Source organism: Lynx rufus, unplaced genomic scaffold (genome assembly GCF_022079265.1).
Source record: "Lynx rufus isolate CCGP_SWC_20201006 ecotype Redwood Valley unplaced genomic scaffold, mLynRuf1.p SCAF_13, whole genome shotgun sequence".
NCBI lineage: Eukaryota > Metazoa > Chordata > Mammalia > Carnivora > Felidae > Lynx > Lynx rufus.
Genome location: NW_025814827.1, coordinates 6,074,406 through 6,091,029, shown reverse-complemented (window position 1 = coordinate 6,091,029; position 16,624 = coordinate 6,074,406). Strand labels below are relative to the sequence as shown.

Sequence of the window (16,624 nt, the reverse complement as noted above, 5' to 3'; positions counted from 1 at the left end):
GATGAAGATTTGAATAATCACGTTAATCTCTGGGAAGTAACGATTTGAAATTATAAGGTAACTAGATTTTTTTTAATGTTTATTTATTTTTTTGAGAGAGAGAGTGAGTAGAGGAGGAGCAGAAAGAGATCAGGACAGAGGATCTGAAGCAGTCTCTGTGCTGACAGCAGAGAGCCCAATATGGGGCTTGAACCCATGAACCCTGAGATCATGACCCAAGCTCAAGTTGGACACTTAACTGACTGAGCCACCCAGGTGCCCCTTAAGGTGACTAGATTTTTAAGGGATTGTTCTGGAGCAGATGTTGGCAAACCTATGGCACATGGGCCACATCTGGCCTGCTGCCTGTTATTTATTTTTCCACAAGCTAAGAATGATTTCTGAATTTTTAAATGGTTGGGCGGGGCGCCTGGGTGGCGCAGTCGGTTAAGCGTCCGACTTCAGCCAGCTCACGATCTCGCGGTCCGTGAGTTCGAGCCCCGCGTCAGGCTCTGGGCTGATGGCTCGGAGCCTGGAGCCTGTTTCTGATTCTGTGTCTCCCTCTCTCTCTCTGCCCCTCCCCCGTTCATGCTCTGTCTTTCTCTGTCCCAAAAATAAATAAAAAACGTTGAAAAAAAAATTAAAAAAAAAAAAATGGTTGGGGGAAGAAATCAAAGACTAATATTTCATAACATGTGGAAACTACATGAAATTCAAATATTGTCCATAAAGAAAGCTTCATTGGAACATAGCTATACTCATTTCTTTACATGTTGTCTATGGCTGCTTTGAGTAGTTGCAACAGAGACTGTAAGGCTTGCAAAGCCTAAAATATTTACTATGTAAGCCTTTTCAGAAAATTGTCAACACCTGCTTTATAAGATGGGAAAATCTGAAGTTCTTTAGAGATTATTGAGTTGAAATATCTAATTGAAATGGGAACCTTATCCTTTGGCTTTGGGTAGTAGTTCATGCATTGATTAAATAAACCTATGTCTAGATTATTTTTCAAAAAATAATAATTTTAGTAGCTCATTAAAATTAGTTTGAGGAAGGGAATATGGTGGAGTAGGAAGATTCTAAGTTCACCTTGTCTCATGGATACAGGTAGACAACACCCACATCAGTGTAAATAACCCAGAAAACAACCTGAAGACTGGCAGAATAGATTATCCACAACCAAATGTAAAAAAGAGGCTACACTGAAGAGGGTTGGAAGGGCAGAGACAGGTTGGGAGATGAACAAACCTGTGGGGACTGTCCATGGGAGAGGAGAGGAGCAGACCCCCATACCAGGCACCCAGGCATGGAGGCCCCACACTAGGAGACAAATCCCTATAACATTTGGCTTTGAAAACCAGAGGGGCCTAACTCTGAGTTCTTACAATCAGTGGGCCTTAATACCTATAAATTTAAAAACCAGCAGGCATAGGGTACCTGGGTGGCTCAATCGGTTAAGCGTCCGACTCCCGATTTTGGCTCAGGTCATGAACTCACAGTTAGTAGGATTGAGCCCCACATGGCGTAGAGCCTGCTTGGGATTCTCTCTCTCCCTCTCTCTCTGCCCCTCCCCTGCTTACACTCTCTGTCTCTCAAAATAAATAAACTTTAAAAACCAGCAGGTGTGGCTCTGGAAGAGCCAGAGGGCTAGAGGAAACGGAGTTCCCACCCTTAAAGAGACAGCACAACAAACAGTCCTACTGATATACAACGTAGAAGCAGCAGTTCGAAAAATTCCCGGGATATACGGGATATACGGGGAAGATTTGTTTACTAGTGTCAGAACATGTGCTGGAGGGGCAGGGATCTTTTGGAGACCTTTCCAAGACCACAAGAGCAGGCAGGTGCCATTTCCCATCCCCCACCCCACAGCCTAGATACACAGACACCTGCAGGAACTAGTGCAACACCAGCACTCTCCACCTAGCTTGTGAGCAGTATGCCCCATCCCCACGTGCTTCTACAAACATGCCCCCTCCATCCTGGCCTGGGCAGGAGGTATCCTGGGTGGCTGCCTCTCCCCTCCTGTAGTGGATGGATGCAGACCTTGCTGGCACCATATGCCCTCCACCTGCAGTCTCCTATAGACCTGCCCCCTTCCAATACACCCTTGGCCAGAGCCCATCCAAAGTGGTACCTCAAGCCTGGCACTGTGCAAGCGGCCTCAAAAGGGGCCAACACCACTCCGAAGTGACTCCTGCCCTGGGAAGAGGGGAGGATAACCACACAGCAGTCTGACTGTGGCCCCAGCAATAGGCTGGGGTCAGATACCGAGTCTGACTGTAGGCCTTGACCACCAATAAAAGCTTCTCAGGGGACAACACAGAGAAAGTGCCCAGCAGTTCAGTGCTACTGCAGCTCTGGCAAACACCTAGTCTGACTCAACTCCAGCCAAGGCGGCCCCCAGACTGGCCCGCTAACAACACAGGGACCAAATCCTGCCCACAACAAAGAGAGCCATTGCAGATGACTGGACTAAAGGCAAACACAGCTCAGCCACAACAGTAGATTGTACGAAGCACACGTAGGAGACACCTCTGAAGCACCAGGTTCTGGTGAACAGGGGACATTCTTTTGCAGGGCACTATAGGACCTCTTCTTCATAAGGCCACTACTTTCAAGAGCAGAAGATGTAACTGACTTTCCCAACACATGGGAAAAAGCACAGAGAGTTAGACAAAATGAAGAGACAGAGGAATACATCCCAAATAAAAGAACAGGACAAAATCACAAAAGAGCTAAATAAAGTGGAGATAAGTAATGTGCCTGATAGGAATTTTAAGTAAAGATACTCACTGGACTTAAGAGTGGAGGACCTCAGTAAGACCCTCAACAAAGAAATAAAAAACATTTAAAGAGAACCAATCAGAAATACATAACTCAATAATTGAAATTAAAAATACACTAGATGGAATAAATAGTAGGCTAGAGGAAGCAGAAGAATGGATCAGTGACCTGGAGGACACAGTAATGGAAACCAAGCAAGAGAACAGGGGAGAGAAAAATAATAATAAAAAATGAAGACAGACTAAACAGACTAAGGGAACTCAGCTACACCATCAAGCATAACTTCCACACAATAGGGACCCCAGAAAAGGAAGAAAGAGAAAAGGGGGCAGAAGGAAACAAATCCAGATCCAGGAGGCACAGAGAGCCCACAATAAAATCAACCCAAGGAGGTCCACAGCAAGGCACATAGTAATTAAGATGGCAAAAAGTAGTGATAAATACACAATTTTAAAAGCAACAGAAAAGGAAACAGTTACACAGAAGGGAAATGAGCTGATTTTTCAGCATAAACGTTGCAGGTTAGAAGGGAGTGGCATTCTATATTCAAAGTGCTAAAAGAAAAAAACATGCAACCAAGAATACTCTATCCAGCAACGCTATCATTCATAATAGAAGGAGAGACAAAGAATTTCCCAAACAAAAGTTAGAAGAATTCATCATCACTACACCAGCCCTACAAGAAATGTTAAAGGGGGTCTCTTTGAGTGGAATGGAAAGACTAAAAGCAGGAGTAAGAAAAGTAGAAAGCACAAAAGCAATAAAATTAAGTATATCTATAAAAATCAGTCAAAGGATTCACAAAAGGATGTAATGTATGACACAATATTCCTAAAATGTGGAAAGGAGAGGAGTAAAAATTTAGTGTTTTTATAAGAGGTTCACACTTAAGCAGCTGTCAACTTAAAAAGACTGCTATATGCATAAGATGTTACATGTAAATCTAATGGTAACCGCAAATCAAAAACCTGAAATAGATATGCAAAAAATAAAGAGAAAGCCAAGTGTATCACTAAAGAAAGTTAGCAAACTGTGAGAGAAGAGAACAAGAGAAGAAAGGAACAGAGAACTACTAAAACAACCATAAAACATGCAACAAAATGGCAACAAGTACATACCTATCAATAATTACTTTGAATGTAAAGGGACCACGTTCTAATCAAAAGATATAGGGTGATGGAATGGACAAAAAAGCAAGACCCATCTAAATGCTGCCTACAGGAGAGTCATTTTAGACCTAAAGACACATGCAGATTGAAAGTGAAGGGATGGAAATGCATGTATCATGCAAATGGAAGTGAAAAGAAAGCTGGAGTAGCAATACTTATATAAAACAAAATAGACTTTAAAACAAAGACTGTAACAAGAGACAAAGAAGGATACTATATAATAATAAAGGGAACAAGAATACATAATAATTGCAAATATTTATGCACCCAACATGAAAGCACCCATATGCATAAAGCAGCTAAAAACAAATATAAAGGAAATAATTGATAGTAATCCAATAACATTAGGGGGCTTTAACACCCCACTTGCATCAGTGGATACATCAACCAAATAGAAAATCAACGAGGAAAAAGTGGCTTTGAAGGACACATTGGACCAGATCCATCTAACAAATGTATTCAAAACATTCCATCCTAAACAGCAGAGTGCACATTCTTTTCAAGTGCACATGAAACATTCCCTGGAATAGGTCACATATTAGGCCACTTCAGCAAATTCAAAAAGACTGACATCACACCATGCATCTTTTCTTTTCTTTTTTTTTAATTTTTTTAAAGTTTATTTATTTTCAACAGAGAGAGAGAGAGACAGAGCATGAGCAGGGGAGGGACAAAGAGGGAGGGAGACACAGAATCCGAAGCAGGCTCCAGGCTCTGAGCTGTCAGCACAGAGCCCGACGCCGGGCTCGAACTCACAGTCTGCAAGATCATGACCTGAGCTGAAGTCAGACACTCAACCAACTGAGCCACCCAGGCACCCCATCCATGCATCTTTTCTGATCACAACACTGTGAAACTAGAAATCAACCACAAGAAAAAATCAGGAAAGAACACAAGTACATGGAGATTAAATAACATGCTACTAAACAGTGAATGGGTCAGCCAAGAAATCAGAATGGAAATGAAAAAATACATGGAAGTAAATGAAAATGAGAGCACCAAGGTCCAAAATCCTTAGGATGCAGCAAAAGCTATTCTAAGAGGGAAGTTTAGAGCAATAGAGCCTACCTCAGGAAGCAAGAAAAATCTCAAACAACCTAATCTTACACCTAAAGAAGCTAGAAAAAGAACAAACAAAACCCAAAACCAGTAGAAGGAAGGAAATAATAAAGAATAGAGCAGACATACATGAAATAGAAACAAAAAGCAATAGTACAGATCAATGAAACCAGGAGCTGGTTCTTTGAAAAGATCAACAAAATTAATAAACCTTTAGCCAGATTCATGTGTGTGTGTGTGTGTGTGTGTGTGTGTGAGAGAGAGAGAGAGAGAGAGAGAGAAAGAGAGAGGATTCAAAATCAGAAATGAAAGAGAAGAACTAACTACTGACACCACAGAAATACAAAGGATTATAAGAGACTATTGTGAAAAATTATATGCCAACAAACTGGACAACGTAGGAGAAATGTATATATACCTAAAAGCATATAAACTACCAAAACTGAATCAAGAAGAAATAGAAAGTTTGAACAGATTGATTACCAGCAATGACATCGAATCAGTAATCAAAACCTTCCAACAAACAAAAGTCCAGGACCAGACAGCTTCACAGGTGAATTCTACCAAACATTTAAAGAAGAGTGAATACCTATTCTTCTCAAACTATTCCAAAAAGTAGAAGAGAAAAGAAGGCTTCCAAGTTCATTCTATGAGGACAGCATTATCCTGATGCCAAAACCAGATAAAATCACTACAAAAAAAGAGTTACAGACCAATATCTCTGCTGAACATAGATGCAAAAACGCTCAACAAAATACTAGTAAATCACATCCAACAATACATTAAAAAAATCATTCACCACAATCAAGTGGGATTCATTCCCAGGATGCAAGAGTGGTTTAATATTTGCAAATCAATCAACATGATACATCACATCAACAAGAGAGAGGATAAAAATCATATGATCATTTCAATAGATGTAGATAAAATATTTGACAGAGTATAATATCCATTCATGATAAAAATCCTCTCTCAGTGAGGTCTCAGGATACAAAATCAATATATAGAAATCCATTACATTTCCATACTCTAATAATGAAGTAGCAGAAAGAAATTAAGAAAACAGCCCTACTTACAGTGGCACCAAGAATAATAGAATACCTAGAAATAACCAAGGAGGTGAAAGACCTGTACTCTGAAAACTCATTCATGAAGGAAATTGAAGATGACACAAAGAAATGGAAAGATATTCTATGCTAATGGATTGGAAGAACAAATATTGTTTAAATGTTCATACTATCCAAAGCAATCTACAGATTTAATGCGATCCCTATCAAAATACCACGAGCATTTTTCACCGATCTAGAACAGACAATCCTAAAATTTGTATGGAACCACAAAAAAACCCGAATAGCCAAAGCAGTCTTGAAAAAGAAGAACAAAACTAGAGGTATCACAATCCCAGATTTCAAGATATACTACCAAGCTGTAGTAATCAAAGCAGTATGGTACTGGCACAAAAATAGGTACATAGATCAGTGGAACAGAATAGAGAGTCCAGAAATAAGCCCACGATTATATAGTCCATTAATCTTCAACAAAGAAGGCAAGAATATGCAATGGAAAAAAGACAGTCTTTTCAACAAATGTTGGGAAAACTAGACAGCTACACGCAAAAGAATGAAACTGAACCACTTTCTTACACCACACACAAAAATAAACTCAAAATGGATTAAGTACCTAAATGTGAGACCTGAAACCAAAAAAATCCTAGAACAGAACAAAGGTAGTAACTTCATTAACATCAGCCAAAGCAACGTCTTTCTAGATATGTCTTCTGAGGCAAGGGAAACAAAAGCAAAAATAAATTATTGAGAATACTTAAAAAATAAAAAGCTTCTGCACAACAAAGGAAACAATCAATAAAACTAAAAGGCAATCTACCAAATGGAGTAGATATTTGCAAAGGACATATTCAATAAAGGGTCAGTATCCCAAATGTATAAAGAACTTCTACAACTCAACACCTAAAATAATCTAATTTAAAAATGGGCAGAAGACATGAACAGACATTTCTCCAAAGAAGACATACTGATGATGGTCAACAGACACACGAAAAGATGCTCAACATCACTCATCATCAAGGAAATGCAAGTCAAAAACACAATGAGATATCACCTCACAGCTGTCAGAATGGTTAAAATAAAAAACACGAGAAACCAGGGCACGTGGGTGGCTCAGTCAGTTGGGCATCTGATTCTTGATTTTGGTTCAGGTCATGATCTCGGTTCATGAGATTCAGCCCCACATCAGGCTCTGTGCCGATAGCGCAGAGCTGCTTGGGATTCTCTCTCTCCTTCTCTTTCTGCCCCTCCCCTGTTCATGTTCTCTACTTTCTCTCAAAATAAATAAATAAACATTGAAAAAAAAACACAAAAAACAAGTGTGGAGAGTATATGGAGGAAAAGGCACCCTTGTGCACTGTTGGGGGGCATGCAAACCGATGTAGCCACTGTGGAAAACAATATGGAGGTTCCTCCGAAAATTAAAAATATAAGTATGCTACCATCCAGTAATTGCACTCCTGGGTATTTACACAAAGATTACAAAAACATGTTGGGGCACCTGGGTGGCTCAGTTGGTTGAGCGTCCGACTTCGGCTCGAGTCATGATCTCATGGCTCGTGAATTCAAGCCCCACGTAAGGCTTGCTGCTGTCAGTGCAGAGCCTGCTTTGGATCCTTTGTCCTCCTCTCTCTGCCCCTTCCCCACTTATGCTCTCTTTCTCTCAAAAATAAACATTTAAAAGAAAAAGAATACAAAAAAGATTAATCTGAAGAGACACATGCACCCCTATGTTTATTGCAGCATTATTTACAATAACAAAACTATGGAAGCAGCCCAAGTATCCATCCATAGATGAATGGGTAAAGAAGATGTTATGTGTATATCTAATATATATATAAATACATACATACGTACGTACAATGGGATATTATTCAGCCATAAGAAGAATGAAATCTTGCCATTTGCAACAATACGAATGGCTCTAGAGGATATAATGAAGTAAGTCAGAGAAGGACATACCATATGATTTCACTCATATGTGGAATTTCAGAAACAAAGGAAAAAAGAGACCAAACCCAAAACAGACTCTTAACTATGGAGAACAAACTTATGGTTGCCAGGGGGGAGGTGGGTGGGGATGGGTAAAATAGGTGATGGGGATTAAGAGTACAAGTATCATGATGAGCACTGAGTCATGTATAGAACTGTTGAATCACTGTATTGCACACCTGAAACTAATATAACACTGTATGTTAACTATACTGGAATTAAAATTTTTTAAAAATTAGTTTGAGAAATTAGCTTTTTCCAGTTTTTCCAATTAGCTTTTTGTCGTACTATTGGCATTATTTATTAGTATCTATTTGCAGAAACTGTGAGTTCTTCCTTGAATTTTTATTATTGTTATATTTTCCTCTGTTAGCCAAGTGATTTCCCTCACCTCTCCTTTTATAGTGACTTTTTCTTTTGCCACATCATCCTCCCTAAAGAATATAGATAGAAGTGGAGACTATATGTTTAAAAAAAAGCATCCAATTTCACAGAAAGAACATTAGCATTTCCATTTTAGTGATTTTCTTTTCCCATAGCCAATTGAACTAGCCTGCATTGTGATTAGCAAAATACAGGTAATAATGAGTAGCTGGTTCTTTTCAGAAACATTGTGAGCCCTATATTTTTAAAGCTTTGCAAGTTTTATTTCTAATCTTTCCTTTGTAGACTTAATTCAGTGTAAAGCATGTAAAATCTTTGTAATGCCTGAAAGTCTGGATTGTTGAATATTTATATAATTTTAAGAATCTTAGTTTGCTAGTATGTAGGGAATATCCTTTGCAGATAGGAAATCACATAGAATTCAATACTGTGTGGATTAATGGATTCCATCAACAATGCATCAGATGGATTTAAATTATGTAAGTTTAGTAGATTCAGTTGATTGAATGCAATTGAAAACATTAGCTAAGCCCAAAGTTTACAGATTACTTGGGGGAATGATCAGTGAAGCTTTAATGTTAACATTTTAAGGCGGTTAAATTCAATGTTCAGCTTTTCTGTGTGTTTTATCTTTGTAGCACCTTAAATTCAAGGAAACAAATCTTGTAATGCTGCAGCAATTTAATGCACTAGCTCAACTCCGCCGCGTCGACCAGTTGACAATTGATCCTCAAGGAAATCCAGTTGTCAATTTTACACTCTGGAAATACTATGTACTGTTTAGGCTGAGCCATTTTAGTATGCAGAAAATAAACGGGACAGAGGTAAGCTAAACATAAGTCAACTGTAGAATTAATATTCCCTTTTAAGGAAAACAGTCATAAAAATGGGCAGGAATTTCAGTAACCACGATAGAACTTTTGAAAAATATTGTGGGTTTCTTTCCCCAAATCTTGACATTTACAATGTCAGAGAGCTAAAAATCTATCAAAAAACTTTGAAAACACTAGACAGACTTTAAAAATAGCAACCAAATCATGGTGAATAGCAAATACTTTTACTGTTGTTTGAAAGTACTTGAGAAGTAAAATGTTGGTGGGATAACTTAAAAAAATGTTAAAAGAACACTTGTGTCAAAGTGTTTTACAGGCTGCCTGGCATGTAAGAAGGATGGAGAAGTGGGGAAGTAATACCCAAATGTCAGCTGGTAAGGGTCATAGTAGAGGAAGGGAGGAGTAAAGGGATGAAAAGAAGAGAATATACACAGGGAAAGAAGAATGATTTTAAAAAGAAACAATGAGAAGGAGAAATAGGCAAGGAGGAAAGGTAAAAGAGGAGGAAGTAAACATGAGAGAAAAAGGAAATAAACCAAGCGTATGTAAATGTCTGGACTGCTTTTTAATAGTCTGTAACAGCTGCCTGTGGATAACTTGCACTGGATAACTCAGGCCTGGAATATTATTAGTGAAAAGCTATTTTTCAGATTGATTCTGCTAAGCTTGCCACAAGATTAATCTTCCTTTTACCCAAAGACCGTGTTCTCTAACAATTATTTTGGAAGAGAAGAGAGAAACTGGGGTTCTTCCTCTACTGAGGAATTCCTGAACTGAACATAAATAATCCTCCAAAGGAAGAAAATCTCTCTATGCTGTTAGTATTATTATGATTCTCTCTTAAAATTCCGGAGACCTCCTTACTGTAAAATGAGCGGTAATCAGGTTTGCCAGCATGGCGGTAACAGCAACTGTATTTCTCTGTAGCTTATGCACTACAAGTGCCTCTGGCCTAGTACTCCAGAAACCCAACACAGGGTTAAGAGGCTGGAGATCTCTGGGTCAGTGCGCAAGAGTCAATTGAGATTTTTGCATCAACCACAGGAGGCTCGTGACCACGGTATCAGCTATCTGTTGAAGATGTAGGACAAATCTGGAATCTTCAGAGGACTATTAATTTCTCCAGCTAGTTCTCACGAGATCTGGTTCAGTCTTGTGTACTCTTGTGTACTCCCTTGGTACTTGCCCAGAGAGGTCATGAGTCATTGATCAGACCTCATAACTAGTCCCAAAGTTTTCCAAATCTGGAAAACTTCATTTTATTTTAGTTATTTTAGCTATGGATGAGTAATTCTTCATTAATGGCCAAACTGTTGTCCCCATTAACCTAAATAGTGTATTTATCCAGACATAGACCACTACTAGAAGTGTATACTAAATATTATTGAACCTTGAACTAGGAAGGAATAGTACAATATCATTACATTAAAGAGAGAAGAGTTAGAAAGAGCCAGTATAACTTATTCTGATTTAAATTTCCTTAAATGTCAGCTCCAGGGATACTGGACCCTTTCTTAAAAGTCTAAAATAAAGCTACTTGTCTCAACCTTGAAGATATGTAATAATATTATATATCTAAGAATTAGAAAGAACCAGTATAACTTATTCTGATTTAAAGTTCCTTAAATGTCAATGCCAGGGATATTGGACCCTTTCTTAAAAGTCTAAAATAAAGCTACTTATCTGAACCTTGAAAATATGTAATAATATTACATATCTACTTTTCTTTATATATGAGCAAATAATATTACTTGAAGTAGAGTTAAATTGAATTGTGAGTGAGCATCAACAAGAAAAGATGGCGTAGTGGCCTACACTGGCCACTAGGTGACTATGTTAGACCAAACAACTGAGTCGTCCGCTAAAGGAAAGATTTGAGGGAACAGCAGCCTCGTGAACTCCAAAGGTCTAGGGAAAGTGTCTGCATGGAGTCCTGGGTATAAGATGCTGGTGAACTATGGGTTTGTTTTTTTGGAAAACGCCTGTGAAGTGTATTACAGCTAGTATTAGTGAATGTTTTTATGTTCCAAAATTTCACTATACCAGGGTTTCTCAACCTCAGCTCTGTTGACATTTGGGACCAGGTAGTCCTTTGTTGTGGGGGCTGTCCTGTGCATTGTAGGACGCTTAACAGCATCCCTGGCTTCAACACACTAGATTCTGGTAGCATCCCTCTGACAGTTGTGATAACCAAAAATGTCTCTAGACATTGTCCAGTGTTCTCTAGGGGCCAAAATGGCCCCTGGCTGGGAATCACCAAATTTATATACACAAACTAATCGTATTTAAAATGCAAACAACCCTATTTTACAGTAGAGAAAATATGCCCAGATATTAATCCAAGTCCTAATTTTAGCTTTTAGTACTTCCTTGGTTAAGATAGGAATAAGCCCTCACAGAGAAAACCTGTGACAAATTATTCCTTGTGGAGAGAAAGGTAGACATAATTTTACAATGAACAGGAGTGTCTTTGATTGTCTAATGTTCCATCTCTTAGGAAGGGACAAAATTATTGTTATAGAAGCAAGGTATGAACAACACCTTCACTTACCTTTGGCATATTATTAAAGTGAATCTATTCTGTTGACACTTGAGAAATTTCCCCTTAAATCACTCTACTCCAAGAAGCTAAAGGATTCCTGAAAAAAAAATTCATGAAGAATTTGAGGTGCCTCAAGTCTAATTCTCACGGAACATTGCTTTAAGTCAGAGCTAACTCATCACCTCCATCATCCTCCCATCACCATGAGCCGCACCTGTCATCTTCATTCCAGTTAAGTTCAGGGAAGAAAGATATGTCAACGAGAGCTCTCCTCTTACGGCCCCAGAGAAGATACTTTCCTGGACTAAAAGAAAACACTCAAGCTAGACATCTTGTTGGAAATGTGTTAATTGTATCAAGCTAGATACAGTGTCATTTTGACCCATGTCCATTGTATCTCTTCAGGTGACGCAGAATGATATGATCATGGCTGAAAGGCTCTTTGGAATCCTAGCCCATGTAGCATCTTCCGAGTTACCCCAGTACCGTCTGATTTCAATTCTGGGTGATGCCAGGTGATCTTTAATTTCTATCATTTTAATAGAATTTCTGTTGCTGTAGAAAAAAAGGAATAACTCTTAACTGCCACATGTGCATCCCACAAAGATTTATCCTAAATTTGTCTTGTGGCTAGCCCTCTTCAACGTCTTGGGGTATAAAGATGAAGAAGACAAGATTCTTGCTCTTGTGTGGCTTATAAGCTAATAGTTTAAAGATATGTGTAAGCACTTATAATGTAAATGTTTCAGATGTTATAAGAAAGGAGTGAAAGAGTATAGGAAAGACCAACTTTAGTTTAGAAGAACATAAGGGAAGGCTTCACAGAGGAGGTAAGGTTTTATCTAGCTCTTCAGGAATGCGTAGTTTTTCAGGTACAGGATATAGGGGAAAGAGATCTGCAAAGGCACGAGGAATTGTAAAGAGTTCGGCATAATTGGAGCATGGGATAATTGTGAATAGTGACAGGAAATGAAGCTAGAAAGACTGTGGTCTGATTTTGAATCCATTCAAAACAAAAGTGAATATTTGTGCTTTGTAATTCAGCACAAGAATCATGTGATTAGATGTTTGTTCTAGAAAGGCTGCCATTTGAGCGGACAGAAATGCAAGGACTGGAGACCGATGAAGAGGCTAGTTATAGTTTAGGAGGGAGATTTTGAAGGCATGAACTAAGACAATGAGAATGGAGAAGGGGATAATTTGAAAAATACTTAGAAGAGGTATACTTGGCAGACCACACTGACAAAATGTGCATGAGTGGAAGGAGAGAAGTGGGGGACGGTATGTCCATCATGATTCAGTTATAGATAAGGGAATTCACTCTGGTTAGAATAAGCAGAAAACAATTGGTATACAAGGAATTTGCTGTCTACAAAATCATTGGAAGAGGTGGGAGTCTCATGACTCCCAGAACGACACCACAGGACCAACCCACCAAGGAAACTGCCACCTCTGCTCAGGGAGTTGGCTAAGCAGGACAGTGGCACCCCGGTTGCAGCCTCCAGAATCATACCACTTCAACTACATTGAGGATCAGGAAGTTCCCCACTCCTGTCCCCAGAACTTGGTTGCAGAGCCATGTTGCCCTTCTGTAATTTGTGCCAAAAAAAAAAAAAAATGGGTATCTTGTGTGTTACCTCTACTTCCCCACATAGCTCAGTTCTCATTTCAGATCTTATCCAAGTGTGTCTGATTGGTAGAATCTAAATCCCGTAAAACACCTATAGAATCACTTGGGAAAAAAGTACTGAAGGAGGGACTGCCATAAAATGAACAGTGAATGCAAGAAATGGGAAGTATTGGGGGTGCCTGGGTGGCTCAGTCGGTTGTATGTCCGACTCTTGCTTTCGGCTCAGGTCATTATCTCACAGTCATGGGGTCAAGCCCCATGTCGGGCATGGAGCCTGCTCGGGATTCTCTCTCTCTCTCTTCCTTTACCCCTGTCCCCCACGCACATTCTCTCTTTCTCTCTCAAAAAATAAATTTAATTTTTTTATTTAAAAAAAATTTTTTTATGTTTATTTATTTCTGAGACAGAGAGAGGCAGAGCATGAGTGGAGGAGGGGTAGAGAGAGAGGGAGACACAGAATCAGAAGCAGGCTCCAGGCTCTGAGCTGTCAGCACAGAGCCCAACGTGGGGCTTGAACTCACAAACCGTGAGATCATGACCTGAGCTGAAGTCGGTCTCTCAACCGACTGAGCCACCCAGGCGCCCCTCAAAAAATAAATTAAAAAAAAAATAGGAATCATTGAATTCAAGAAATGATGGTGTGGGAAGAAATAAGTAAAAATTAGAGCTGTCTAAAAATATTAATGTATAAGGAAAAAATTAATAACTGGAAGATAAAAATCCCAGAAATTCACAAAAGAAAGGAACTTAAACTTTGCTAAGGTTTTTTTTCCCTTTGGGAGTAATAATAGGTACTAATTAACAGCAGAAATTGATGGAAAAGTACATGTTTAACTGTGTGTATTAAAATTTTAAGGACTACTATTAGGAAGAAAGGCTAGATGTATAGTTTATTAACCACTAAAAAGAAAAAGGACTGGTCAACAAAAATGTGGAAGGGAAATAAAAATAAACATATCAGTTATAATAAATATTAATGAATGAAATTCTCCTATGAATAGATATTGGCTATCAAATTGAGTTAAAAATTGAGTTACATGTTGTATTTGAGAAATACCCCTAAAGAAAGCAATATATAAAGTTTGAAAATACGGGAATGAAAATATATAACAGGCAAATGCCAACAACAGTAACAAACAAATCTGGGAATATTAATATTAGTGATAATAAAATTGATGACACCAAAAGCTATAATCTACCAAAAAAGATGATAATTATGAAGCTTAATATAACTAAGCTCCTAAATATCTCAACAAATACTAGTATACATTAACAAATTCACAGTTATTGTGGTAGATATTAATCTATTTGATCAGTAGACAAATAAGCCAAAATAAAAAAGAATATGGGGGATTTGAATAACACAGTTAATACACTTTGTCAACTAAATATATTTATAATTATATTCCCAGAATATTATTCCCAATTCTGAAAAAAATTTTATTCAGACACCTATGAAATGTTTGCAAAAATTGGATACATATTAAACTCAAAGAAGATCTCCGTGTTTCCCAAAAAGCATACTCAAACAGATTACTTTCTGTAATCAGCATAAAATTAGAAAATAGTGAGCCAGAATTTACTCAGATGAAATTAAAAAAACAAAGAAACAGGAAAAGCAGTTACCCAGAAAACAAAATACAAGTTCCTTTAAACTTAAAAAAGATGTTTGACCTCAGAGTTACAGACATGAAAATTTTAAAACAGTGAGATACCTTTGTGGGGAAAGACTAAAAGTTTGATCACATACAGCATATGGAAACAGAATTCTTATACACTGTCCATGGTATAAGTTGAGACAACTCTTTTACATAGCAATTTAACAATGCCTAACAAATTTTAAATTTACAAGCCCTGTAACTTAGTAATTTCCCTTAAAGGAATCTTCTTCAGATGGTGGTTTTTACATGAGGACAAATATATATGTGTAAGGATTTTCACTGCAGTGTAGCAAGAATAGGAAAACTCACTAAATTTCCACTAATAAAGGACTAATGACTTGCAACTCTAAAAATAATTAGAGGTTCTGATATGAAACAATCTGTAAGATGTCTCAGAAAATAAAAATGCAAGTTATAGAACACTTACATAGTGTACTGCAATTTATGAGAAATGGGGCGTATGTTTCAAAGGTATCCGTATGTTATTTTTAAATGTTTGATTTTTTTAAAAATGACTGTCTCTGGGAGTTGAACTGAGGACACTAAGAGTTCCAAAGGGTGTAGAAGTTTACTTTTCACTGTATGTCTATAGATACTGCTCAAATTACCTTTTTGGGTTTTGTTCTTTTTATTCTTATTCTTATTCTTATTCTTATTCTTATTCTTATTCTTATTCTTATTCTTATTATTGTTGTATTCCTTCTTTAAAAAATTATTTTGAAAAGTACTTTCTTTGGGATAGAAGAATAAATTAAAACCAAAGTCATAAATTACATATAAATGAACTTGATAACAAGAGAACTCTGTCACAGCCTGTGGGATGTTGCTAAGACTGTACTGAGAGGAAATGATATATCTTTAATATACTTGTTAGGAAACAAGAAAGATTAGAAATTAATGAATGAGGCTTTCAACTCAAGAAAGCTAGAAAAACACCAAAGTAAAAAAAAAAAAAAAAATGGAGGCAAGAAATTAATAAAGACAAAGCAACTTAAAAAAAAATAAGAAATTGAAAAAAGAATAATTGACTAGTAAAAGCAAAAATTGACTCTTTATAAAGACCATTTTCTAAGGAAAATCCAAGAACTCAACCATTAAATTTTTTATAACTGATCAGATTATATACTAAGGAAACCAGATACTGTATCAACATACAAAAATAATTGGCATTTTTTCATTAAAATAATAAATTATTGAAAATAGTATTAGAAAAAGTATCCCATTTATAGAGGCAATAAAAACTATAAAACACCAGGAAATCAACCTGACACAAAATAACTATGAAATAAACAGTGAAATTAGGAATAAAAAAAGTGTCTAAAAAATGGAGAGGTTTACATTGTTAATGAATTCTGAGGCTTAATAAAGATGTCAATTTATTTTAATGAAATCATATAGTTACTAACTTTCCAATCAACAATCCCAGTGTGATTTTCTCAGTAAACAAGGTGATTTTTGTATCTGTTTTTTTAATATTTATTTATTTATTTTGAGAGAGAGAGAGAGAGAGAGCCCATAAGCAGG

General features: G+C 37.5%; 1 protein-coding gene across 5 annotated transcripts in view; it reads left to right on the top strand.

Moving 5' to 3' along the window:
* Positions 1-16,624, top strand: part of LRRC49 (leucine rich repeat containing 49) — a 148,873-nt gene that overhangs the window by 120,725 nt on the left and 11,524 nt on the right. For all 5 annotated transcript variants that reach the window (XM_047074431.1, XM_047074428.1, XM_047074430.1 and 2 more), the window contains 2 exons: positions 9,073-9,258; positions 12,215-12,324. In XM_047074431.1, the coding sequence (XP_046930387.1) occupies positions 9,073-9,258; positions 12,215-12,324 (296 nt within the window). The remainder of the gene's footprint in view (positions 1-9,072; positions 9,259-12,214; positions 12,325-16,624) is intronic.